We start from the raw sequence: 24208 nt of genomic DNA, 5'->3' as shown, positions 1-24208 counted from the left end.
GCGTAGATACAAATACATTCATCGACCCTCGACAACTATTCGGACCATCTTTTATTATTTATTATTTATTCACCTTTGATGTTCTGTACAATGTGTAACATGAAAATTGTATTAGATAGAGGAAAATTAAATGGTGTCGAATGGAGCGTCGATGATGTATTTGTTATCACCGGAAGTGGAGGCATTTCAAAGATTTTATTTTTTTAAATGGAAAAATTAAATTGAAGAAATGGTTTTAATTAAGAAATAATACAAGGACTGAATGATTATGGTATCTATGTACAAGACTCCTCAGGGTCTTTCTAGGACTACTTTTTAAAAATGTTTCTTTATTTTAATTAAGCGATAATTGAATAAAATTATAAAATCGACAGAAATCAAATCGAGTTACCGCCGTGATGTGTACAGATACAAGCATAAATAGAAATAGTGATTCAGACAAGAATAACCATAGACTGATTCAGAATGTTCAAAATTAACTTCCTTGGAAATAAGTCAATACTTATTTTGGACCATTAAAAAGCAAATATATTGATCGCTGGAAAAAAGGAATAAGCATGATACTTTTCAGTGACAACTTAATAAGTTAATTAAAGCTAACCTGTTAAATTGATCAAAATGACAGGTTTCAGGTTTCATATTTTAAATTTTCATTTTCAATTAAAAAGTTAGCATGCATCGAACGCGGGTAGTTCTACTGTTAATTTAATCAGTAGAATCCAGTAAAATCAAGGGTAACAAGATTATAAAGAAAATGAAGCAGAGCGCGGTATGATTATGGCGTACCTGCTGTCAACCCGGTTTAATAGGTGGTAATTAATGTTTTTAACAGTTTTCTGGATTAATATTTATGACAAACAATTTGTATATTTTAATAGAATTAACAAAGAGCCATTGAATTCTTTCTGACTGAAATATCAATGAATAATTTTGTTTATATCTATTTTAAAGCATATAAAACAAAAATCAATCACTAGCACACTTTACATAATTATTGAAACTGTGTATTAACTGGCATATTAATTGGCATTTGACCAAGGTAAAAAAAAATAAATATTAAGAAAATGAATATTTAACAAATATAATAAAATGAAGAAATTTAATAACCCTGAGTAACCCTTTTTTTTTCTACAAAACTATCAATTACCCTTTTATATCAATTAAGAAAAAAAATTGAAACTTCCTGTAATTAATATTTAATTACACCAATGAAAATGATGAACCGTTTCGAAACAGGAATACCAATGATGTATTCGGTGCAAGATTGTTGCAGGTTATCCTGTAGAAGAGTAATTAAAGTGATTCAATGTTCGGTCAATCGATCGATCAAAGTTGGTCGAAATTCTGTGGAAAGCAATAAGAAGTAAACGAAGGAAATCAGAAGAGACATCGAGCCTGAAGGAAGGAGGCTGGTATCCATCAGTGGCAGGACCCTTTCCGAAGTTAATGATTCGATCATTGCGATGGGTGGTAGCAGGGTGGTGGAAACGAATGGCGTGGGTCGGCGTAGTAGGAGAAGTGCCAGGGAAGCAAGAGAGGAAAGTATAAGCCCGATCTCAGTTCGAACGGTTCGCCGCGATCGGCTTCGTCTCCGGTTTAGTTGCTTCGTTGCGCGGCACGATCGCACACGAAGAGATCCTTCCGCTTACTTTGTCAAGACGTTCCGTCCGATGGGATACGGCCGCTTCCGGCGGTGCTTGCCGCCTCTTCTAACATACGGAAGTCCTTCGCCACCCCCGATGACTCTACCCGTTGGCTCCTGTTACACCGTGAAATCACGCGTTCATCGCTCGTTGCCAGCAGTCCTCAAAAGTATGTATAGACGCTCTGTACAAGAAGCAAAATGATCGTGGCCATAAAAAGTGAAATTTTTAATACCAGTGTAAGTCGACTTTCTGAAAAAATTAACATATACTTTAACACGATCTTTTTATATATGAATAATTTATAATTTTTTTTAGTTAGTAATGCAATTGGACACTTTTGAAAATGTTTAAGAAAGTATGATATTTCAGATAAGAGGAATACAATAATATAAAACTTGAGGGTGAAATCATGGGGGTGAAACCATCCCTAAAATCGTTTTCTTATTCTTTTTTCAATCAGAGATACTATTGTTACCCTGATTTTTTCATATCTTTGTGAGCAAGTTATTAACAATAATATAAATTTTAAATATTTTCATTTTGTTTTATTAAATTTTTCAATTTTTTACTTTTTAGAACCTTCTTCTTATTTCGTATATAAATTTGGTTGAAAATTAATGTGTTATTAAGAAATAAATTCTTAGTACTTAATCACTTTGGTTGACCGGTATTAACATGCCACTTTAATTTCAATCAGCTCTTTTTGTTTTCGATAAAGGTATGCTTTCCGGTTTATGTGAAAGCAGGTTTCAATTCTTGCAATTGGAAAGTTTGCAATTTTCTTGTTTTCATTAGATGTTTATTAGATTCTATAAATTTCGATAAACATCTCTTAAAAACAATTATGGTTAATCTTATGAGTATGAGGGACGTATATCCTGCCCCTTGGAATTTATCGGACATTTATTCCTTTTTGTTGGGGCATATATTTATATATTATTGATGGGTACAATTGTTTAATTTTTAATTATTATGGCAAATAAATAATGACAATATCTTTCGATAATGACTCAACCCTGGAATGGCGGACCACGGAGAGAGCCCCAATTTTAATTTAATTTTGCATTTCATATTTTCATTTTTTATATAGTTTCAAAAAGAATAACAATTATCGTTATTGTTAAACAACATTATTGAAGATCGAATTATCACGAAATGAATCATTTTTTGATAGAATGATACATATGCAATTTAAAGGATGATGTGCAGTTACATTGTAATAAATGGGAGAACAAGTTTCAGATGGCCAATGGCCTGCTGTGAATACAAAACACATTGTCATCGATATTAATTTGTAGCTGATACTTCAATATCATCTTCTTGTTCAGTATCAATGTTTAATAATCATCAATACCTTTTAAGACTACATGAGTCATCGATGGCCCATGATATTGATCAGCAGCACAACCTCAAAGGGTTAAGCCACCCTGACCATTTAAAAAAATACTAATATTTTAGTATCGAAGTTTATATAGTAGATCTCCAACAAAGCATTGAAAAGGAAAAAAAAAAAAGAAAGATGCTTTAATATCGAAGTAACGGGAAACGATCATAAAGAGGTACATAAAACAGAAGCATTTCAGAAGCACCGGGAATCCATTTAATTTCTTATCGTCGTGCCATTACAAACCACGGTAAAGGCCACACGATAATTGAACCGGTTTTTGTAAAATACCTCTTGCCTACTTCCTCAGCGAATTTCACTGATTGAAGGTCCTTGTGTTGCTCAAACGAATTCATTAAGGTGCTCGATAGTCAGGTTCAAAAATTAAGACATTTATAAATATGACGAATTCAAGTATTTAATTATAAATTGGATAATATTGATGGAATTATTTAAGTAAATGATATATTGAGAGTTAATGTAGGAGAGCTGTGATGGAGTCGAAAGTTATTCATCGGTCCAACGAGACATTTCGTGTAAACAGAGCAATGTTTCGACTTGGACAACTCAGATTTCGCCACTAAACACGCACCAAGTGCAACGTGAGTGAAGCAAAAGCCACGAAGAGAAGTTTAGCGTGTTAATCACGCATATCGTTCGACGACTACGTGATCAGGGACCGGGTTACCACGAACGTATGGCATTTTCGCCACATGTGGCCTGCTACTACCGTGAAACCATAGAGATCTCACTAATTTATGCGTCTGATCCGTGTTACACAGGTTCTCAGTGGATTTCAATATGTGTTAAAGGTTAATTACTCTTGGTCTGGTGACACTGTTGCATTTAAAACAGTTACGTCAGTGTTTCTCAACTAACCCCCTCCCCCAATGGGGTCATACAACACTTCAAGGGTGGTACAGCCCAAAAATCAATCAAGAAAATCCATTTTGTATTTTTAAAATAATAAATGCAATTTTTAATGTTTATTTCTTGGTTTCTTTTTTCCTCAGACAACTATGATTGATGGGGGTTATAGAAACATGTGAAACTTGAAAGGGAGCCACAAATCATGAAAAGTTGAGAATCTATGGGGTACATGTACTATTGAATTACCCTTTGCTTGGTAAAGATTCTTTGAAAACTACCTTTTAATAAATATAGTTGCAACAAGCTCACTATCTATTTTTCTTTTAAATTGAAAAAAGAAAATCTTTTGAAAAGTATTTAAATTATTTTTATTTTCTTCAATATCTATTTCTACTACCCTTCTCTGTTTTGTATCTTTACATTTTAGAATGTACTTACAAAGTTGATAATGGTAATGATTGCACACCCCTTTTATTTTATTATCATTACTTTTCTTAGTGAACGGTAACATAATCCGTTTTAAAGTCATGGCGTTTTGTTCTCCCGGAGGTTTAAATTTGTACCACAGTGTCATTCAATATCGCCATGTGTTTTTTACAGAATGGTGGCTTTGGTGGTTGCTTTTACCAGGATGTCTTGCCTCGTGGACAAAGTACATTGAAGAATACGATTCCATCAGAGTAGCTAGATGCGACGCTTATTGCGGTAGTAATTATCCGGAAAAAGTAAGTACAACTAATAACATTAGAATATTTTTAAAATTCAGAAAATGAAAATAAGATGAAACACAAGATTAAATTAAAATTCGGGCTTTCTCCATTTTAAATACTTTAATGTCTAATACTCCTTATTTTATATTTTTCCTTTGTTCAATAACGAAGTTGGAAGAACCAATTAGAACGGATGAATTGATATATTTGCATTTTGTCCTGTCACGTTTGCTAATGTAAAAGAAATAAATGTTGTACAAGTTGTTTTTTGGTTGCATGGTGGGACGATATGTTGCATAAATTTGATCGCAATCTCAGTCTCTTCATCATTTCGCTGTCGGCGAAACATTGTCGTTTCGTGTATGAGTAGCACGCAAGAACATCGTAAAATCGAGTGCAATATTAAATGAAGTGCGTTGTTGAGCACTTCCAGTCGCAGAAACGGACACGCGAGTGTACTGTGAAAAAGCAAGAGCAAATGCTCCAACTATCGCCAATTGGCTGCTAACTATATTCGAAGAAACGTATCTTGAATGAACTTTAATTTCAATTCTAATTTCAATAAAATCGAATTTATCTTCCAAACCGTATGTTCTCATTTTCATAAATTTCGTTAAAATATAAAATCGATAAACCGAGCTTCGAAGAAAAACTTTCAGAATTCATTTGAACGGTATTAAAAAATGAAGAAAAAAAGATATATTGGACAGAGATGGTGATCTGATCGAAATGCAAAGCTTGTAAGATCGACAGATTTACGGAGTAAGAGAGCCACCCTACTTTGGACCCTGAGGAAATCCTCCTTTAGCATGCTGGCGTATATTCTGCCGCCCCGCTGCTGCAATGGGGGTATACATCATTCGAACGGTCGAAGGAACTGGTTTGCTTACTTATTGGCCTACTTTTTACGAGCAATGTAACTACAATGTAGCTCTACCCTCGTGATCGCATCGTTCAGGCCATTGACCAGCTATAATATAGTACGATAAAAGGCACCTCTAAGTATCATTCGCACCCCTTTACCTCCGACTAATAAGGACAACTTCCTAAATTGCTATATTGGTAGTACCATTAACTGGTTTCCCTGAAAATTCTTCAATTGTGCCTACCAAGATATCACTTGTTCTTTACTCTGTTTCAGTGCATGGAGAATTGCTTGGCATCCAATTACACGAAACCTGGTTACTGCCCTGATAAGGCGTCCATGTCACTCTTCGAAGCTGTTTGCTTAGTGGCATGCACCGACGATTCCCGTTGTCCAGACCTAGCAAAATGCTGCAGACACGATTGCGGTGTCACTTGTATGCACCCCCTTGGCTTAGACAATAGAACTGGTGTGTGCGGAATTGTTCACCATTTCGGATTTAAACCCTATAAGTTTATTTTGCCTCGATTCTTTAATTGATCGAAATATTGACAAATTCATATCAACAATAATTTATAAATTATTGTTTCCAGATCTACCTCCAATTCCAGAGAATCTCCAAATCAGACAGCAAAAGAACAACTTGGTTCTTTTAACTTGGCACAACTCTAAAGGACAATGCCTTAATTCGTCGTCTTTAGATAAGAATATTAGGTACTTGGTGGAAGAACGACATCTACTTGGACCAAGGTATCTGGAATCCAGATTGAGTTCCTGGACGGTTCGACACGTTTCGACAAAGTCCCATGCAACCCTTCGTGAACGATTGAAAACTGGACATTGGTATCAATTTCGTATAGCGGCTATTAATGAAAATGGATCCCGGGGGTATTCTCAACCATCGAGGCCTTTCAAAACTAGAGGTAAGTTATAATGAACTCCATAATTGAATCAGTGGTTAGACATATGGCTACTGTTGGGAACACATATGGCACCCTAAAGTTAGAGATAGAGGGCGCCACTAGTAGACGCTTAGTTAGGATAGGTTTTATAGATAATATTTTTCCATAAAGAGCATTACTTAATAAAATTCTGAAGTAATATTTACTTGTAGATATACATCACTATATTTCAATTGAAACACAGTTTCATTGTTATTAGACCGTTCTAACCTTACCTTGCTTTTAAGAACAATAAACATACCGAGTATGCTTGATTCAGAATCTAAAATGTTCGGTCAATTAATTACATAACGCGTGAAATGAATACGTGTAACTGTTATGTATAAACCAGTTTCAGTCTTACCGACATGAAGGTTGGTAAGGTTAGGTCAATGCTTCGTACACTGGACAATTTGCATTCTAATTTGCTGCCGAAAGTCATAATGGCTGTTGCGTGTAGTAAGGAGGTGTCATAAACGCACCATTTCTCATAGAATGCATCGTCAGCCACTGCTATACTCTAATTAAGAAAAAAAAATAATTATCTATATTAAATTCCCCTATTAGTCGCCTCTTACGACAGGCAGGGGTTACCGTGGCCGTATTCTGATCCCCGAGCCACAGGGATTATAATTACTGCGATAAGAATATTTTTAAGAAAAATTTGGCTAGATTGTCGAAGACACCTTACCGCTTCGAATAATTCTTGAATCGAGAAGCACAACATGTACAGTTGAATCAATGCACCAATTGAGTACGACATGATCAGATATTTTTCCATTTCTGTCGCAGAAGCCTGAAAATATAATTCTTTATAAACAGAGCTTGTAAGTGGAAAAAGTGAAATATATTATATGTACCATTAACATAATGCTTAGGAAAGAGAACCGAAAAACATTGTTTATATAAAGAACTCCGATGTTAGGTGCTAGGACCTTCTTCAGTATGGTAGCCATTCTACAATAATTGTACAAGTACCACCATAATTTCTGTTAATTCCATAATACTGTCCCAGATCTAACAGGAATAACTGATAATTTCAATCCACAAACCATATTTACTTAATTATACTTTCGTAATGACAAGTCAGCATCCTCATCTCCTGCTTAACCTTCTGCTCCTCCTCCCAAGACACGCTCTGCCAAACATCATCCTCCACATTTTTTAGGTTATGTCGAAGAATCATTGCGAATCTGATCCTCAGATACTTGTACTGTGCTGTCATCAACCGAACCAAGTGTATCATATAAAGATCGAGACTAACTTTTTTAGCAATGGCGTACGTGCTACCCATACACACCAACATTCCACCTGCTAAGAACACGTTGACCGAAAATGGCTCTGCAGAAAATACAGCAGGCACCCTATAATCCACGTAATAGAATTCTTTCCGGGTCATTTTAACGAACTGCAGAAGTATCCAAATATTAACAGAACCGATGCTGCCAATAGTGTACATCTTCAATACCTTCTGCAATGGCTTCACTGTTTCCATTGTGATGGTTCTTAGCATCTCATCGCCTTCCTTCAAGGTCTCATTCAGTTGCTCGATTAATTGTCGTAGAAGGTTTTTACGACTGTTCATATAAACACTTAGTGTAATGGCTTCCACTGTGACCGCCATTGCTACAGTGCTATCCTTCAGAGAGTTCTCTGTAGGCACGTAGTGGATCCCGAGAATGCAGGCTGTTAAGTATGACAGCTGTATCATCCACACTATCACCCAATAGATCTTTAAATTAATGGGTAGATTTGTTTTCTTGCTGGTTACTGGTAACATGTTCCCAGAGATTATGTTTATGAATGCGTTTAGGCGACTTAGAGTTAAAAAATTCATGTTTTTCAGGTAGAATTTGATGAAAGATAAAAATTTTCAATTTTCAATTTCTATGATAATTAATGATTTTATAAAATAAATTTACTTTGAATTTAATGATAATTAATTTTATCATGTAAGATACACTTTGTTTATTTAAAAGAATTTAATAAATTTTTTAAGTCAGAGACGGATTGTCAGGAAGTACTGCTTATCGCTCCACAACCATCTGTTTGTCAATTTCTTATTTCCACTGGCAGCACCATAGTCTGTTGCATTAAAGATATGCATCAATTTAAACTTTCCTTTCAGTATAATTATTGGTCAGTGCGGTCGCAGTTTGATATATGGTCCTTTAATCATAGTTCTCCAATCAAAACAGCTGTAGAGGTAGCAAATTATCTTGAAAATCGAACTAATTACGGAGAATTATCGAATCATTTGATATTCCGTTTGAAGAGGAATTTCAAGCACTTACCATTTCCAGAACCAAGGAACCCTAAAGAACCGCAGAATTTAACTTTGTCCGATGCAAGGTTGGTCGGTGGAAAATTGCGAATTACTCTCAGATGGGTTAAGCCAGCCTCGGACGTGCCGATAACATTCTACAAAGTATTTTGGAGCCGCCTTGTACACGGTCCGACCAACGATTCCATTCTCGTTTATCACAGGACGGTCTTGAAGGTGAGTTTCATCCTTAGAATGTTAAAAATTCACTTTCTTTCTGAAATTGATATAAAATATTTGAAAATAGTTTAATTTTTAACGTTCACGAGGCGTACACATCGGGGCAACGAGGTCTCTTTTGGTTAAGCGAAGGGAAGGAGCCTCCCGCCATATACCTTTGGTCTAATGAATAAATTATGGCAGTTAGGGGGACATTTCCTCCTTTATATTTCTTTTTAATATCTTACTGTAATTATAATTTCTAATAAATTTTCCTAATGATTACCCTTTCAGGACAAGACTTGCTACGAACTGAAGAACTTGGAACTGAAGTGTCAGTACTTTCTTCAGGTCCAAGCGGTCGCCCTGTACGGAAGTCGTCGATTGACATCGCGTAAAGCTTCGAAAGTCTTCAACAGCACCGACTACATGGCATACGGTAAGATGAAACTCGAGCCCACTGTTCTTCGATCTGCTACTCTGATATCTCTGCCAAGCTTAATGATCAGGATAACAAACGAAGAAGTGCCCTTTCATTGAAGCCAACGTGGGGAGACGTTCTCGCAGGTGTGAGCGATATCAAACCGGCCTTCATGTGCGACGTATGACCTGCCACTGCGAAGAGGTCAAGGTACGTCTGGTTTGGCCAACGAACCGTGATGTTAAGGCATACAACGTATCCTGGAGGGAGGAGTCCTGTTCGTCCTCGCAGGAAAACCATGCAGCCCATCGGAAGAAGGTTTCGTGGAAAGTTGTCCAGGTATCGTTGAATTTTGAAATGTTTTTAAAATTATTTTTATTCTCCATTTTATTCTCCCCCTCTGACCATCATTTTTGAAACGCCCTGTACAAAGCGCGGGAAAAATAAACCTCGTTACTGGCAGCACTAGTAGTGATTAGAAGATATAAAAGGACATCTTTAATTTGTTATTTTCCCTATAGACACCACATTTGGACATATGGCGACTCCGAAGCGAGTGTACGTACAACGTGAACGTACGGAACATCTTCGACGACGAAAGCAGTGACAAACATGGCACCAGCATCGAGTTCTTTGCTACCGGTTGTCAGAAGGAGTATGATCAGAAGGAGAAGAAATATTCGAAGGATAAAATAAAAGAGTGTAAGAATAAATCGTTGAGAAGTAAACGGTATTTTACTGGTCTATCACTGATATAACGTGAGTATGCGATGATTCGTTCAGGTGCTTGAAGTGCAAATGTACAGGTTGACTCAAAAAAAGATGTACATCGTAAAAACTGTAATAAAAAAGTGAAATGCTCTTAATTTGGAATCTGTAGGTTTATTTTTAAAGTACAAAGTGATTCAAAATTGGTGGTTTGATCTTTAGATTTAAAATTTAAACAATTAAATTAACAGCTGAACAGTACTTACTGTTCGTCTAACATAAAGTAGATCTACGGTGTCCTTTTAAATTTTTGAACCATTCGTTTTCGAACACCCTATATTTGAGTCACTTCATTCAATAAACACAACAAGACTGATCACAATTGTACTCAATTAAATATTTCTATTATTTTGAGTGCAACAGTTTACATAATAATAAACTGAGACAAGTCAAGAGTAAATTAGATGGGAGGGTGGATGCTGCAGAATACCCCTCCAGATGATGGTACACTGTTCTCCCTTCAAGAGGCTGAGTTGGTCTATAATTGAAGCATAACGTGCCATTTTCCGTTCCAACATTCTTAAAAACATTTAACTATAAAAAAATTAAACAAACATTTTACAACCCTTTTGCAAGTAAGTACACTCGCGATCAAATCTAGCTTCCCTAAGGAAAATGGCGATATAGAGGAAGCAGAAAATATTAATGTTAAAAGTGGTTTTTAATATTAGATTCATAATGAAAGTGAATCCATATGAAAATCTAAAATAAAATTCTTTCGAAAAAGTTTAGAATTCTTAGCTTTTCAAAAAATTGCTTTATTGTGAAATTTACCTGTGCCTCTGAGATCGATAGTTTCTCAGATAAAATGAACCACATTACAGATTCCTGACATCCTGGAGTGGTTAAGGAGCCATCATAATGATAATAGGTAGTGTGGTCCTTTGGTAAGAACCAGGATGGTAATACCATAGTCCCCTTTATTCTTGTGCTTTTACCCACATCTTTTGAAACTAATTCCGTTAAATTTATAACTGGCATTATGTCCATATTGTCTTCGATGCTCAACTGAAATGAAATATACTTCATTATGGTAAGGATAGCCTGCAGGTGTGCAGGCAATTAAAAGGTGACACTTTAATTAATTATGAATATACAAGGTGTTCCAATTTAAATGGTCCACCCTGAATAATAAAATTTGTTTCTGGCAGAAGTTTTTTTTAAAGAAATAATTGACGTACCTTGAATAAACTAGCAACCACAGCAATACCCTTATCATATTGTGCTGCCATACTAGTATTGTGATACTTATTGCTATAGTGCACAAAATGTACCTCTAAGACATCACGATTCACATCTACAGTGTGCTCAGCAGGCCAATGAAAATGCATTTCTTCCAAAATGTACGAGTTTGGAAGGTTTGCTCCTTCCAAACGAATAGGTGCAGGACGTATTTGTATTTTTACTATAATACAAATCAAAGAGAAAAGAATGTTTCTAAAAAAATCATTTGATACGAGGCACTTGAAACTAAAGGAATGCAAGGGACATTTTTTGAAATTTTTTAAAATTTGTTTAAAAATTAATACTGTAAATAAAAACACCCATAAAAATACCCACTCAGTTTCAAATAAAAAACTTCCACTTTTCTAATTAATAATATTTGATTTTTCTTCACATACCAGAATGACCATTATTGGTGACGTCCCCAGCAAAAGCAAAACTGTACTTTATAAATTTCAGTTCACCGAGATCCGTTTTTACAGCATCTTCAGTGACAATGTTAATTGGCGATTGTTTCTTTCCTGTCGTGCATAAGCCTGGCCAATGTTTTGGACCTTAAAAAACACAGAAACTTAATAATAAATTTGGCAATAATATTTAGTGTCATTTTTGTTAATACACGTTGACTGTCACATCATCCATATGTGGATGGCACTTGAATTCCCATAGGAACCAATTACCCATATGGGGTAACAATACCAACAAATGATTACCATGTTCACCCGAATAACTCCAGTCAGCTCCAGTTGCTGTATATAAACCTGAAACGAAATGAGTCTTTTAATTAAAAATTCTGTTTAAATGAAATCATAAAAATAATTTTGTCGTACCACATCGTTCTTGTGGGTGGGAAAATTCCGGAAGGAAAATATTGCAATCGCATTCGTCACGTTACAAACGTGACTGATCAATTATTAATAAATCATTAATAATCATTGTTAAATTTATATAGTTACGGTTGAATGGTGGGCAACTATGAAACGTGATTTCTTCGATACGCAAACGAAAGTCCGGAAACCAATGATTGAGTAAATGGAACAAACTATTAGCGTACCACATCCTACTGTACATCGAATTGTACGAGGCAAAGGGGAGTAACCATACTATAATTATAGTACTCTTAACCAAAAGTACACGGCGATGTACTTGAGCCTTATAGGGCAATTGTGAAAAAATGTGCACTGGTATATGTAAACATGATAAGAAGATAAGAAAATATAGAAATAGGAAGTGCAATGGATATAAGTGATTACAGAAAAATTGTTAGCGAAATCCACGACCTGTTGCAACTATATAAATGAAATCTTTTTATCTTATTATTTATTGGATCTTTCTTCATAATTTGAATGAATCATCATATGAACTCATACATTTTTATCATGAAATTTCTGACTTAAGGAATATACATCAAATTTCCTCAGAGAAAACAGCGATATAGAGAATGTAGAAATTTTCAGAATCTTCGTTTTCACGATAAGAAACAAAATTCTAAAAAATTTTTATAATGGTTTGATAAATTTTTAATTGTTACAATCGAGCATCAAAAGAATGCCGTTGCTTTTAAATTGCCGCCGGCCGATGAACAATTCCGACGAAATTTAATGAGCACAATGCACGCTTCCGGTTATTAAGCAGGGTTTGTTGTTAATCTATATTTCTCAGGAATTTCGGCACATTGTTAACAGAGTTATTTACAAAAAAATGCGATGACAAATTCAAAGGGTAAACAATTAATTCTTATATTGGAAGGTTTCGAAACGTGATTGATACGATTTGATAAGATAAATATACCGCAAAATAACACTCGTAAGACATCAATTTGAAGTTTCAAGTTTGATTAAAATGACTAGTGAAACCTTTAGAAGATCCATTAACCCTCGAATGAAGGACCTGGGTCAATCATTACCCAAACTTATAAAATGTATTCAAGGATATTAATATAAAATTAAATATGTAATTTTTAAACGAAAGAGTTTTATTTAGAAGAGTAAAATTTAGAAAATGAAAGTAATATGAAATTCGAAAGGATATTAAAATTGGGGTTCTCCCCATGGTCCGTCATTGGAGGGTTAATTTTCAAATGGAGGAGTTAGAGAACTTGAATTATATGCAAAAAGAAAAATTCTTCTATCTTCCTATAGCATAACATTTTTTATCTATTCTATTATTCTTTATATATTAAAATTTAGAAGATAATACATTTATTAAAATTCTTATCTATAATAACATTTTTTTAATCCCTTTCATTATTATATTAGAAATGAAAATGATTGAACGGTAATGAAATGACTTGAATTAGTTCGATTCTACAAAATTTTGCTTCCTTCCTTACCTATGACAGTAACGACAATTATGCATAAACTCTTCATTGTTAAAATGCTACCTGGAACTGTCAGTGCTTAGGATGACCCGATGACACGTACGTGATGACGATGGACATACAACTGATGTACGTGTCGTTAATCTATCTGGATAGCCTCGAGATTACACGAGGCCCTACTACAACGAGATTTACTTTATGCATCGTGTACACCATTGTGGTGGTTACTGTACGTGCGCGAGCGCGCCCATCAATTAACCCCCCATCTGCATTAAAAATAAATCAAATATCAGACTGCAAATTTTGTATTATTAGATTATTTCATAATGAATGTCAATTTCCAAAGATAAATGATTCCAATATAAGAAATACAAAAATTTTCAAAATCATTATTTTTTCATTAACATGAGATCTTGATTATTTAGAATGTTAATTCCTATAGTTTTTTAAATAAAACAATTTTTAAGTGTAATGTAACTCTGTAAAAAAAAATGTTAGTGTAAATTATGTTCAGTCTGACGCCCTCTTTATTGACCATCACCACTTTCTGCAACTTTTAAGATGAACATTGTTATTTTCTTTTATTTTTTTTCTCCGAAAAAATGTCTGAAGATACGTGTCTTTTTTCAACCTTCTAATTAAGTACAACCCTTTAATAAAACTGACAAAATTGAATAAAATATTGAAATATTAATTGAAAAAATTATGTTGTCGAATATATACAAAATATTTCATCACTTACATACCAAGAATATCGATTTCTTTGTTTTAATAATGAGAGGACAAATAACAAAAATAAAACGGAAAGAATGCACAAAATTCAAAAGCACAAATTTGAACACAAAACAAACTCCTTCTCTTAAAAATCACAATAATTAATAAATTTGTAAAACTTTCAACTTTGATTATTATTAAATCGGCAACTAAATTCACATCCTTTATTTTTTTCACATAAAATTATTTATTAAAATTCAAAATAGATGAAAAATTGAAAATTTAATTATCAATATAATAAAATTTACCTGAATAAAAGAATGTGAATAAAAATATAAAATATTGCAAGCCCATCCTAAAGATCGGTTTTGACTGATACAACGTAGACGACAACTTGCAGTGAACTGACCTTCCTCAGAAATTTCTCAGGAACATCGGGTTTGCCCGATGCTGCTGTTGAATTAATAGACGCTGCTTTTACTATCTATTCATTGGTGCAAATATAGAAGTAGAATATAGAATATAGAAGTAGAACAAGTTGAATAATGACATGTTGCCTAATCAAATTTTGAGATTCACCAGTCATTGATTCTTGTGCTAGTAACAAAACAAAAAATATGATTTCATAATTAATATTTAAATATCCAAAAGGATCTTCAAATATTCAAACAATGCTGTTAATAAAATTAAAATGTAAAATATGCGATTTTTCAATTATTTCAAAAGATTATAATTACAATTATTTGAAATAATTAAAAATGAATATAATTAAGTTTCCCCTAAGCTTTCGTTAAATAATCAAAATTATTTTTCCAAAAAATTATTACTATAATTAGTAATTAAATACCGATGCCTAATTAAAAAAATTCAAATTTCATAACCAGGCCTCCGTTACGCCAACATTATCGTAGCTAGAAGCGCTAAGGTACGCCTTCGAAGAGAGCGAAACATCGGAGGAAGGAGGGAAGGAGAAAAGTATAGAGAGAGCATGTAACATGAAGCGGCGCCTTCGTACAGAAATAGAAAAGCGGGACGAAAGTCATTTAGTGTCAGCCAACGTGTAGTTTCTGAGTATTGTTGCCCGATAATATAATCTCGTGTAGAAAATAAAATGACGCGTTTCCCGATCAGATCCTCGTTGAGGAGCCGGGATTCGAATTCTACGTCGACCGATCCAGATCCTAGGGAACGGATCAAAGACTGTTGCCGGAAGTTGGTCGCATTTATGTGCACCCAGGTCGGCGTTGGCGGACTTGTGGTCGGTTACGCCATAATAGGAGCCTTTGGTTTCACCTCCATCGAATCTCAAGCCCAGATTCCATCCGCGGTCTGCTCTCGGGACTCGATCAGGAAACAATATGCCGACGAGTTATGGTTAAGCACGGCCAGCAATCAAACCGTGAACATATTCGATAAGACAACGTTCTTCACGGTGTCTAATCAGATCCTCCGTCGTTACCAGGACAACTTCACTGGTAATTATGGAAAAGAGAACTGCAGTGGTCTAAAACCATCTGATCTATGGTCCTTCCCTGCCGCCATGATGTTCTGCCTGTCTGTGTTCACCATGATTGGTTATGGCACCCTGGTGCCTCAGACTCCATGGGGGAAGGCAGTGACAGTCATCTACGCAGTTATGGGAATACCTTTGTACGTACTGTACTTCCTGAACATGGGCAAAGTGCTGGCGCAGACATTCCGCTGGTTGTACACCTGGCTCCACGAGTGTACCGGCAAAAGGAAGCCTGGCCAAAGGATCACTGTACCCTCGACCGCTTGTCTGTGGGTCATTTTTGGCTACGTACTCATTGGATCCATCATATTTGCCGAGTGGGAAGGTTGGGACTACCTGGACAGTGCCTACTTCTGCGTCACCTCCCTCTGCAAAATTGGCATGGGGGATCTGGTGCCTGGTTGGACCCACGGTGATCTGACTGCCGACAGTCAGACTAAGTTGATAATTAATTTTGTTTATGTGCTGCTGGGGATGGGATTGATCGCCATGTGCTACGATCTGATGAAAGAGGACGTTTATGTGAAGGCTAGGGAATTGAAAGAGCAGTTTATACAGATCGTCGATGCTGCGCATTATCAGCTGGAGACTTGTTGTAGATCGCATATATCGGATACTAAGTAAAGATACTCAATAAAATATTTTTAATAAAATTACACAGGAAGTTCTGTATACAAAATTATCAATCGATACGGCTACCCTTTCTATATTGAAAAACATGTATTATTTGTAGATCGATTAGATTAAGAATCACGTTATATTTCTACAGTTCTTCGGTTAAATATTCATTACAAATATAATTAAAAATATTTTAATTGTTATAAGATGAATCTGAGTGAGCTGGAAACAATTACATCAGTAGATCATATAATGCCACGAAATGAATTTGTCCTATATGGGAATTCATGGTTTCAATTTCTTTTCAATTTATTTCCAATTCAACGTTTCGATCACCATTTCCTAATTTAATTTGACCATGGAATCTCTTCAAATTTATTCATCACCATTTCCAATTTAATTTGACGATGGAACTTTCAATTCATCCATCACCGTTTCTCAATTTAAGTTAACCATGGAATCCCTTTAAATTGGTTCGATAAAGACCAAAGAGGAATGCGCTGATTCAAAATCAAATGACTGAGGCTTCTTTTACTTAAGGAAGTGTAGAGGGAGAAGTATTCTATCATTTGCATTATTTATTCACATTTTTTACTTGTGAAGATAAAAGTTCTCTCTAGATTCTCCCGCGCAAAATTGAAAGCAAATCTACTTCTTTAGGGAAAATGGAGTCATAAAATGGAAGGCAGCTCCCTCTGCACCAGATCTAGGGATATAATATTATATACTATATTCCTAAGTTTACGATATATCACTAGATGAAAAATTAACATTAGCACGTAAGATCGTGTGGCCTCAAAACATTATATATAACAGAATTAAGAGTTATAATATGAAAGGTTGTTGAAAATAATTACTGGTTGCAGATTTAATGATTTAAAGAATAACAATATTGAGAATTACAAATAGTTCTTTCTAAATGGAATTTATTCGATATATTCGGAGGCTAAAAACTTGTGCTTTTTCATTAAGGGCTCTAAACACGTGTTCTCGTCGTTATTGTGCGTCAAGTCCTATCAAAGAACAAGTAGAGGCTGATACATCTGCGCCAGTTATAAATCAAAATACAATAAATAAATTGGAACAATTGTCTTTGCTTAACTTTAACCACGAAGACAGTTTTTCTATTTTAGAAGGTGCAATTAAGTTTACAGAAGATTTACGTATCGCAGAAATCGACGAAAAAGTTGAACCTATGTATAGTCCATCTGAAAAAGAATCTGTTCCTTTGCGAGAAGATCACGTAGAACCTAACGCATCTAGAAAAGAAATTTTAAAAAATGCTGCTGTGTTAGAAGAAGAATATTTTGTAGCACCATTGAATAAAATTTCATAAATATCATCATGAATATAACTCGTGTATTAAAAGAATTAAGCCCACATTTCATTAGTCTTACAGAACAAGGACTTATGTATGGGCCACAAGGTAAAATGATAGTAAGAAATCTCGAAGAGCATTGGTTTTTACATTGTGTTACAATGTCGCCTTATAACATATTCTTATCGGATGAATATAGCGATACCTTAGATTTTATTACTAAGACCGCGACAAGCGATATACCGTTTGGATTAGCTAGAGTGAAAAGCTGCAAAGATAGTTGGAATCGGGATATATTAACTAGATTCAAATTAAACTTACACAAAATCGCTGAAATAGCTATTTTTAACAACGATACAGAAACCAAAGATTTATTTCATACGGTACAAAAGCAACGTAAAATTTGGTGGCGCAGATTAGCTCAATATCCTTCTCGATTCGTACTTACAGAAGTGAAAAAAGCAAAAAATCATGACCTAATAAATATTGAAGCACAATTTCCATTTGGCAATATTACTGTGGAAAGGATAACTCACTATATGGACATTCAAAAACTATTCCCTCAGGTGCTTTTCTTAATATTTTAATTTCTATAACTTTAAGAATAAAAATTATTTATATGGAATATTTTGTTTTCAGATTGATAATAAACAAGTTTCTGAACAACAAATGATTGAACATTCGGTATCTTTAGACTGGGGTTGTCTAGCACTACTTTGCGATACTTATGATATAAGTAAAAAAACTAAGATGCATATTCATTCCAAACTAGCACCACATAAAATTGCATTTCGTATAAAAAGACCAAGTAACGACGCGAACGTTCAAAATAATGATTTAAATCGCTTTGTACTTTATTTAAATAATATGCTAAAAACAAAGGGCATGAATACTATATTAACCACTTCCGAACAAATTATAGATACGTGCTTGGTTCCTTTTATAGTTTTAGTTGATGAGACTAGTCTTGAAAATGGCATTATATATGTAATGGACAGATCGACAACTCTTAGCGAATCAGTTCATATAACCGATTTAGTAAACCATATAAGTATGCGATGTTAACCAATTGATATGGTTTAATTTCATTTGAATAAAATTGTATCAAACATTTAAAATACGTTATCAATACGATTACATCCTAATTTCTAAGAAATATAACAGATTTTGGAAACAATAAATTTGATGACCTTCATTTCCAATTGTTTTATATTTAACATATCACTCATTAAATTATAAAATGGGCAGCTACTTTATCATAATAAAGTTACCGAAAAATCTAATATACCGACAAAAAAAAGGATGAAAACATTCTGAAAAGTAAATGTATATAGATGGATTTAAGATGGAAAAATTATACATGAGTGTTTAATGATGTTGAAAGTTTAAGAAATTGGAATGCTATATGCTTAGTAAAATGTATACTTTGTACACAAGCATTCCTCAATTTTCTTTAAATATTGCCAAAATTTATAGAACTCAATCAATAGTAATATTACTCAAACGAGCAATACAGTTTACAAAAGCTAATACTTATAACCGGCTAAGCTGGTAGTTGTAACTTCTTGCCTTTGAGTACTTTGGTAATATAAAGATAAAAGAAATCACAATAAAGAACAGTTTGTACTAAACCAGCAACAATTGCAATTAAGTCATAGTGATGTTCTGCATAGTAACGATAGACCCAGTTTAACAGATACAAGCCTCTGTATGATCCCAAAGCAAAAAGATAATGACTCGTGATACTTTCTGCTTCACCTGTCTTTGATACCAAAAATAATTGTGGCAATATTGCTACAGATTCCAAATAAATGCTGAATGTCCATAGAACTTCCACCACTGTAAATTCATGGTTGATTAATAATGCCAACGCCAAAGTGGGAAGAATTAAAAATTCGATTCTAAAAAATTATTATATCGAATTAAAGACTGTAAGTATCATTAGTTTTAAAACTACTTCCATATTTATATCTATATTATTATACGTAAAACACCTACCTAAATGTATCATGATTATGGTCATATGTAGCTTTAAATTTCACATACATTAAGAAAACAATAGCAAATGATGTTGCAATAAAAATAACTTTCATAAACGTATTATACGCTGAAATGTATGTTGTTATCAAATCTAGATAACGTGTTGTATATACAATTGCAAATAAAATTTGCGATTTGCCACTGATACCTGTAAAATAGAATAGTTATAAAAATAACTCACATTCCATTTATTATAAAATACTGTATTTTATAGTGTTATAAACATAGAAATAATATCGATGTTATATACCGGCACAGCTCCGCGTTTTCCATATTTTGAGAAGAAGAATGATAATCGCAAGAAGATGCGATAAGTCACCTAACAGTCGAAATATGTTCATATTTTCGGTTTTTGAGTGGTAATTTATCTAAGAAAGTCGAGAAATACTTCACACACCTAACTCACAAACCATACAAAATATGACGTGGCTTTGGCTGCAACATCAGCAGATGGCCGACCGCTCAACATGATTTAAGTAACAGCCAATGTTTTTAACATAATTACATAAAGTATAATATATATATGTAAATGCATATATTGTATTTGTTAATTTCAATTCAATGTACCTTTTGTAAGTTAGAAATATATAAAATACAGATATTTGATATAGTAGAATAAAAAAATGTAAATACAATTGGTTAATAAAATATTCTACTAAATTTGATCAAACATCTTCAAATTTATGGAATCCTAATATTTCATATCATTGAAAATCATTATTTAAGATTTTTTCATATTAAATTACTATATTTGTTACTATATTTTTGAATTTTGGTACCAGATTATATTAAATTGACTGATATTTCATGCATTTAAAGTTGGATAGCGTGGGACAGGACATGGACTTCCCGCTATTGTTAGAAGAAATTTCTAACATTCAACACATGCAGCGCTAGTGTACTATTTTAAGTACATCATCTTTAAAATCACATATCTATTGTTTCTCGGTTATAGATAAAATCGAGAAAGTTATTTTGCGTGTCTGACGTTAAAAAAGTTATATGTTACTAAATAAGTTACATATTCTTATCGCATATCTATATCTGTACTGGTCAATAAGTACTTAAGAGAAACTTTCACCGAATAACCTCTAAAATGAGAACTAGTTTTGTATTGTGATTTTCATGTAACGTGATAATATTTTATCTTCTTTTTATTGTGTAAAATTCATATTTCAAGATGACTACACCTGTAGCTCCAAAGGTAGTTAAAAGAGAAAAATTTACATAGGTAGAAAGTAACTGTACTTCGATATAGGTTATATTATAATCATCGTTTTTCTTTTTAAATAATTATGTACCCAATTTGTAATGATTATTCTTGCATTTGAATATCTTATTGACTGTTACAATGTAATAATTATTGTATATGTTAATTCAATTGTAATAAAATGCAACTTTGATTCATTTCTTGACTTCATTTCACTAATATGTAGTATTTAATAAATGAAACGTAATGATACATACCTGCTGTTGTATTTTTGTTTATATTACTTTTTAGTTTATTATTATACAATCATGTGCAACATTAACTTCTCTTAGTTTAGGAAAAATATAAGGAAAGAAATATACCATTACTTACCTTATTTATGCATATTCTTTATTTGCAAAGACCAGAGGTTCTATGTTAGGCTGTCCCCAGCTCTCCTGATTCTCCTTGCAACTCCTTGGCCCTCTAGGTTCTCCTTAGTTCTCCTAAATCTCTGGCTCCTCCAGTTGTTCCTGATTCTCCTTGGCTCTTCCAGTTGTTCCAGGCTCTCCTTGAGTCTACCAGCTGTTCTTGGCTCCCCTTGCCTCTTCTGACTCTTTCCTGTAACAATTTAGAGATGCTTTGTTAAAAATAAAATAATGATTCCAGATTTAACAATTTTGATAGTATAGATGATATTAAATTTTAGATCCAAAAGAAACTGGTACTTATGTATAAAACATTGGACTAAATATCTATTGTTCTTGTATTCATACTTTGGTTGTAATGATTACCTCAAATGTTAAACATAAAAATATGCATATTATTTTATTTTTATGTAAAGAGCTTGAGTAAATTATAAAACACCTTATTCACATTTGGTACTATTACAAATGTAACATAAAAACAATGTATAAGAATTAGAAGAAAAGAATTGAATGTGATTACAATTTTAGGTACCAGTTGCACCCTCTGTACAGGAATTCAGTATTCGAGTACCAAAGTATGTATAAAATAATCCTTTAGTTACCTTATGTCTAATTAGCTGACATTATTAAATAAAACATCATGTTTCAGAAATAACAAAAAGAAGCATAATGTAATGCGTTTTAACGCGACATTAAACGTCGATTTTTCAAAATGGTCCCAAGTAAAAATGGAACGCGAAAATAACATGAAGGAGTACAAAGGAGTGGAAGAAGAAATGCCAAAATTTGGAGCTGGATCTGAGTTTGGCAGAGACGCGAGAGAAGAAGCTAGAAGAAAAAAGTTTGGTATCACTAGCAGAAAGTATAAACCAGAAGACCAGCCATGGATATTAAAATCCGGAGGAAAAACCGGGAAAAAGTTTAAAGGTATCAGAGAAGGTGGTGTGAGTGAAAATGCTGCATATTATGTCTTCACACATGCTTCTGATGGAGCCATAGAGGCTTTCCCATTACACGAATGGTAAGATAATATTTATCAAATACTGAATATTCTAATACATAAAATTTGTACATTTAGGTATAACTTTCAACCAATCCAAAGATACAAAGCATTAAGTGCCGAGGAAGCGGAGCAAGAATTTAGTCGTAGAAATAAAGTAATGAATTATTTTTCATTGATGTTGCGTAAAAGACTTAGAAACGATGAAGAGGGTGCAGATGATGAAGAAATGATAGAGGGTGGAAAGGGTAAAAAACCAGGTAAAAAAGAGAAGGAGTTAAAAATTTCCGAAATGGATGAATGGATGGACAGCGATGACGATGACTCGAATAGTAATGATGATGAAACAAAGAAAAACTCGGAAGAAGAAGAGGATCTTAAAAAGAAGAAAAAAGCCAAAGGTGAATGTTATGCATTTACGTATAAATAATTATATGAATGATATAATAATAAACGATTATATTAGCTAATTCCCAGAAAAAGAAAAAGAAGAACGCTTCAGACGATGAAGCATTTGAAGAGAGCGATGATGGAGACGAAGAAGGCAGAGAATGTGATTATATTTCCGATTCCTCGGATTCCGAATCAGAATTGGAACAACAGAAGGAAATCAAGTCTGTTGTAGAAGAAGATGCATTAAGAAAATTGCTTGCATCTGATGAAGACGAGGATGATGAAGAACAGGCAGATAAAAAGGATGGTGATGAAGATAAGGATGAAGATGATGAAAATAAAGAGAAAGAAGATAAAGTAAGATAAATACGATTGTAATTCAATATTGTTTTGTATTAATTTCATAATTTTTTTCAGGATAAAGATAAGACAAGTAAAGATGCAGATAAGAAGAAAGATAAAAAGAAGAAGAAAAAATTAGCTAAGAAAAAAGATTTGAAGAAACTTGGGTCTGGAAAGGATTCTTCTAGCGATTTCTCTAGTGATTCAGGATCAGACTCTGACGCAGTAAAGGAGAAAGATAATAAAAAATCAAATAGCGCACACAGTTCAAGATCTGCAACGCCTACACCTGCTGGAATATCTGATTCTATGAAGAGAAAACAATCTGGTTCTCCAGATTTATCACAGTCAAAGAAATTGAAGTTAGAGAATAGCAATCTAGTACCACTAACTGCTTACATTCCAGGAGCTAGGTATGCTCTAGTAATAATAATTCTATAAATAATAGTAAAATATTTCAATTGAAGAAGATATATTTGTAGGTTAAGAAATGACACTTGCCAGTTACTGATATTAAAAACAAATATCATGAATTGTAATTGTAAATACAATAATTAATTTAAAATATTGATATACTAAATATTTTTGTTTCATGTTACAGTGAATCTGGAATCTCGGAAGATGCGGTCAGGCGTTACCTTATGCGTAAACCAATGACAACAACCGAACTCTTACAAAAGTTTAAATCCAAGAAAACAGGTCTTACTTCTGAACAGTTAGTTAATGTAATGACTCAGATACTGAAAAAGATTAATCCGACCAAACAAACGATAAAAAATAAAATGTACTTGTCTATAAAAACACAATCCAATTGATATGTATGAATATTTTTATAGAATAGAACAATTGTCTAATATATCCTGTAATATTTATTTTACTTAATATGTAAAATACTTTGTATAATCATAAAATAAATTAATTAAAAAACCCATCTTCTTGTTTATTAATAACTTCTTATTACCCTCTATAAGTTACTCGATAAATTTATGATTATATATTAATAATTAAGAATTTGTTATATG

The 24208-nt window shown here is 33.6% G+C and overlaps 7 protein-coding genes across 9 annotated transcripts; 4 read left to right on the top strand and 3 right to left on the bottom strand.

The window, feature by feature from the left end:
• The first annotated feature begins 1670 nt into the window (after positions 1–1670).
• Kal1 (anosmin-1 Kallmann syndrome 1) lies at positions 1671–10077 on the top strand. Its single transcript, XM_034329108.2, has 8 exons — positions 1671–1812; positions 4501–4625; positions 5752–5944; positions 6069–6398; positions 8720–8916; positions 9193–9337; positions 9441–9658; positions 9841–10077. The coding sequence occupies exons 1-8, from the start codon at positions 1671–1673 to the stop codon at positions 10075–10077; spliced, it is 1587 nt and encodes a 528-aa protein (XP_034184999.2).
• Positions 6392–8851, bottom strand: LOC117606549 (uncharacterized). Its single transcript, XM_034329114.2, has 6 exons — positions 8711–8851; positions 7478–8614; positions 7277–7373; positions 7108–7212; positions 6781–6936; positions 6392–6699 (listed from the first exon to the last, which is right to left on the bottom strand). The coding sequence occupies exons 2-6, from the start codon at positions 8251–8253 to the stop codon at positions 6649–6651; spliced, it is 1185 nt and encodes a 394-aa protein (XP_034185005.1). The 5' UTR covers positions 8254–8614; positions 8711–8851; the 3' UTR covers positions 6392–6648.
• LOC117606552 (carbonic anhydrase 6) lies at positions 10033–14965 on the bottom strand. 3 transcript variants are annotated; one of them, XM_076689850.1, is made up of 7 exons: positions 14654–14965; positions 12025–12072; positions 11710–11865; positions 11269–11492; positions 10862–11095; positions 10294–10565; positions 10033–10157 (listed from the first exon to the last, which is right to left on the bottom strand). In XM_076689850.1, exons 1-6 carry the CDS (start codon positions 14697–14699, stop codon positions 10548–10550), a joined length of 726 nt encoding a protein of 241 aa, XP_076545965.1. In that variant the 5' UTR covers positions 14700–14965; the 3' UTR covers positions 10033–10157; positions 10294–10547. The 3 variants fall into 3 exon arrangements, with proteins under 3 accessions (XP_076545965.1, XP_076545963.1, XP_076545964.1); XM_076689848.1 differs by having other exon boundaries at positions 10294–10621; positions 14654–14962; XM_076689849.1 differs by lacking the exon at positions 14654–14965 and adding an exon at positions 13644–14002 and having other exon boundaries at positions 10294–10621.
• A 339-nt stretch (positions 14966–15304) lies between these two features.
• Positions 15305–17390, top strand: LOC117606550 (TWiK family of potassium channels protein 7). The gene has a single exon (XM_034329115.2). The coding sequence runs from the start codon at positions 15457–15459 to the stop codon at positions 16480–16482; it is 1026 nt and encodes a 341-aa protein (XP_034185006.1). The 5' UTR covers positions 15305–15456; the 3' UTR covers positions 16483–17390.
• Positions 17391–17820: 430 nt separating this feature from the next.
• DNApol-gamma35 (DNA polymerase subunit gamma-2, mitochondrial) lies at positions 17821–18859 on the top strand. Its single transcript, XM_034329116.2, has 2 exons — positions 17821–18360; positions 18434–18859. Exons 1-2 carry the CDS (start codon positions 17821–17823, stop codon positions 18857–18859), a joined length of 966 nt encoding a protein of 321 aa, XP_034185007.1.
• On the bottom strand, positions 18106–20303 carry KdelR (ER lumen protein-retaining receptor). Its single transcript, XM_034329125.2, has 3 exons — positions 20085–20303; positions 19793–19982; positions 18106–19695 (listed from the first exon to the last, which is right to left on the bottom strand). Exons 1-3 carry the CDS (start codon positions 20173–20175, stop codon positions 19338–19340), a joined length of 639 nt encoding a protein of 212 aa, XP_034185016.1. The 5' UTR covers positions 20176–20303; the 3' UTR covers positions 18106–19337.
• A 415-nt stretch (positions 20304–20718) lies between these two features.
• TfIIFalpha (transcription factor IIFalpha) lies at positions 20719–24110 on the top strand. Its single transcript, XM_034329109.2, has 7 exons — positions 20719–21038; positions 21980–22026; positions 22101–22472; positions 22530–22852; positions 22918–23201; positions 23262–23599; positions 23788–24110. Exons 1-7 carry the CDS (start codon positions 21015–21017, stop codon positions 23999–24001), a joined length of 1602 nt encoding a protein of 533 aa, XP_034185000.1. The 5' UTR covers positions 20719–21014; the 3' UTR covers positions 24002–24110.
• Positions 24111–24208: the final 98 nt, after the last annotated feature.

The sequence above is a fragment of the Osmia lignaria genome, chromosome 8, assembly GCF_051020975.1.
Source record: "Osmia lignaria lignaria isolate PbOS001 chromosome 8, iyOsmLign1, whole genome shotgun sequence".
Lineage (NCBI taxonomy): Eukaryota > Metazoa > Arthropoda > Insecta > Hymenoptera > Megachilidae > Osmia > Osmia lignaria.
The sequence above is the reverse complement of the archived record's forward strand: the minus strand, read 5'-3'. Positions and strand labels throughout refer to the sequence as shown.

Coding starts and splice junctions, on each gene's coding strand:
- Kal1 (XM_034329108.2), top strand. CDS start 1,671: ATGGGATACGGCCGCTTCCGGCGGTGCTTGCCGCCTCTTCTAACATAC. Junction 4,626..5,751: donor GTAGTAATTATCCGGAAAAA/GTAAGTACAACT, acceptor ACTCTGTTTCAG/TGCATGGAGAATTGCTTGGC. Junction 5,945..6,068: donor TGGCTTAGACAATAGAACTG/GTGTGTGCGGAA, acceptor TATTGTTTCCAG/ATCTACCTCCAATTCCAGAG.
- LOC117606549 (XM_034329114.2), bottom strand. CDS start 8,253: ATGAATTTTTTAACTCTAAGTCGCCTAAACGCATTCATAAACATAATC. Junction 7,374..7,477: donor CATTACGAAAGTATAATTAA/GTAAATATGGTT, acceptor CAATTATTGTAG/AATGGCTACCATACTGAAGA. Junction 6,937..7,107: donor TTCAAGAATTATTCGAAGCG/GTAAGGTGTCTT, acceptor TTTCTTAATTAG/AGTATAGCAGTGGCTGACGA.
- LOC117606552 (XM_076689848.1), bottom strand. CDS start 14,699: ATGGGCTTGCAATATTTTATATTTTTATTCACATTCTTTTATTCAG. Junction 11,493..11,709: donor CACCAATAATGGTCATTCTG/GTATGTGAAGAA, acceptor TTTGTATTATAG/TAAAAATACAAATACGTCCT. Junction 11,096..11,268: donor TGGTTGCTAGTTTATTCAAG/GTACGTCAATTA, acceptor ATTTCATTTCAG/TTGAGCATCGAAGACAATAT.
- LOC117606550 (XM_034329115.2), top strand. CDS start 15,457: ATGACGCGTTTCCCGATCAGATCCTCGTTGAGGAGCCGGGATTCGAAT.
- DNApol-gamma35 (XM_034329116.2), top strand. CDS start 17,821: ATGAATATAACTCGTGTATTAAAAGAATTAAGCCCACATTTCATTAGT. Junction 18,361..18,433: donor TTCAAAAACTATTCCCTCAG/GTGCTTTTCTTA, acceptor TTTTGTTTTCAG/ATTGATAATAAACAAGTTTC.
- KdelR (XM_034329125.2), bottom strand. CDS start 20,175: ATGAACATATTTCGACTGTTAGGTGACTTATCGCATCTTCTTGCGATT. Junction 19,983..20,084: donor GAAAACGCGGAGCTGTGCCG/GTATATAACATC, acceptor TCTATTTTACAG/GTATCAGTGGCAAATCGCAA. Junction 19,696..19,792: donor CATAATCATGATACATTTAG/GTAGGTGTTTTA, acceptor ATAATTTTTTAG/AATCGAATTTTTAATTCTTC.
- TfIIFalpha (XM_034329109.2), top strand. CDS start 21,015: ATGACTACACCTGTAGCTCCAAAG. Junction 22,473..22,529: donor GCTTTCCCATTACACGAATG/GTAAGATAATAT, acceptor TTGTACATTTAG/GTATAACTTTCAACCAATCC. Junction 23,600..23,787: donor GCTTACATTCCAGGAGCTAG/GTATGCTCTAGT, acceptor TTCATGTTACAG/TGAATCTGGAATCTCGGAAG.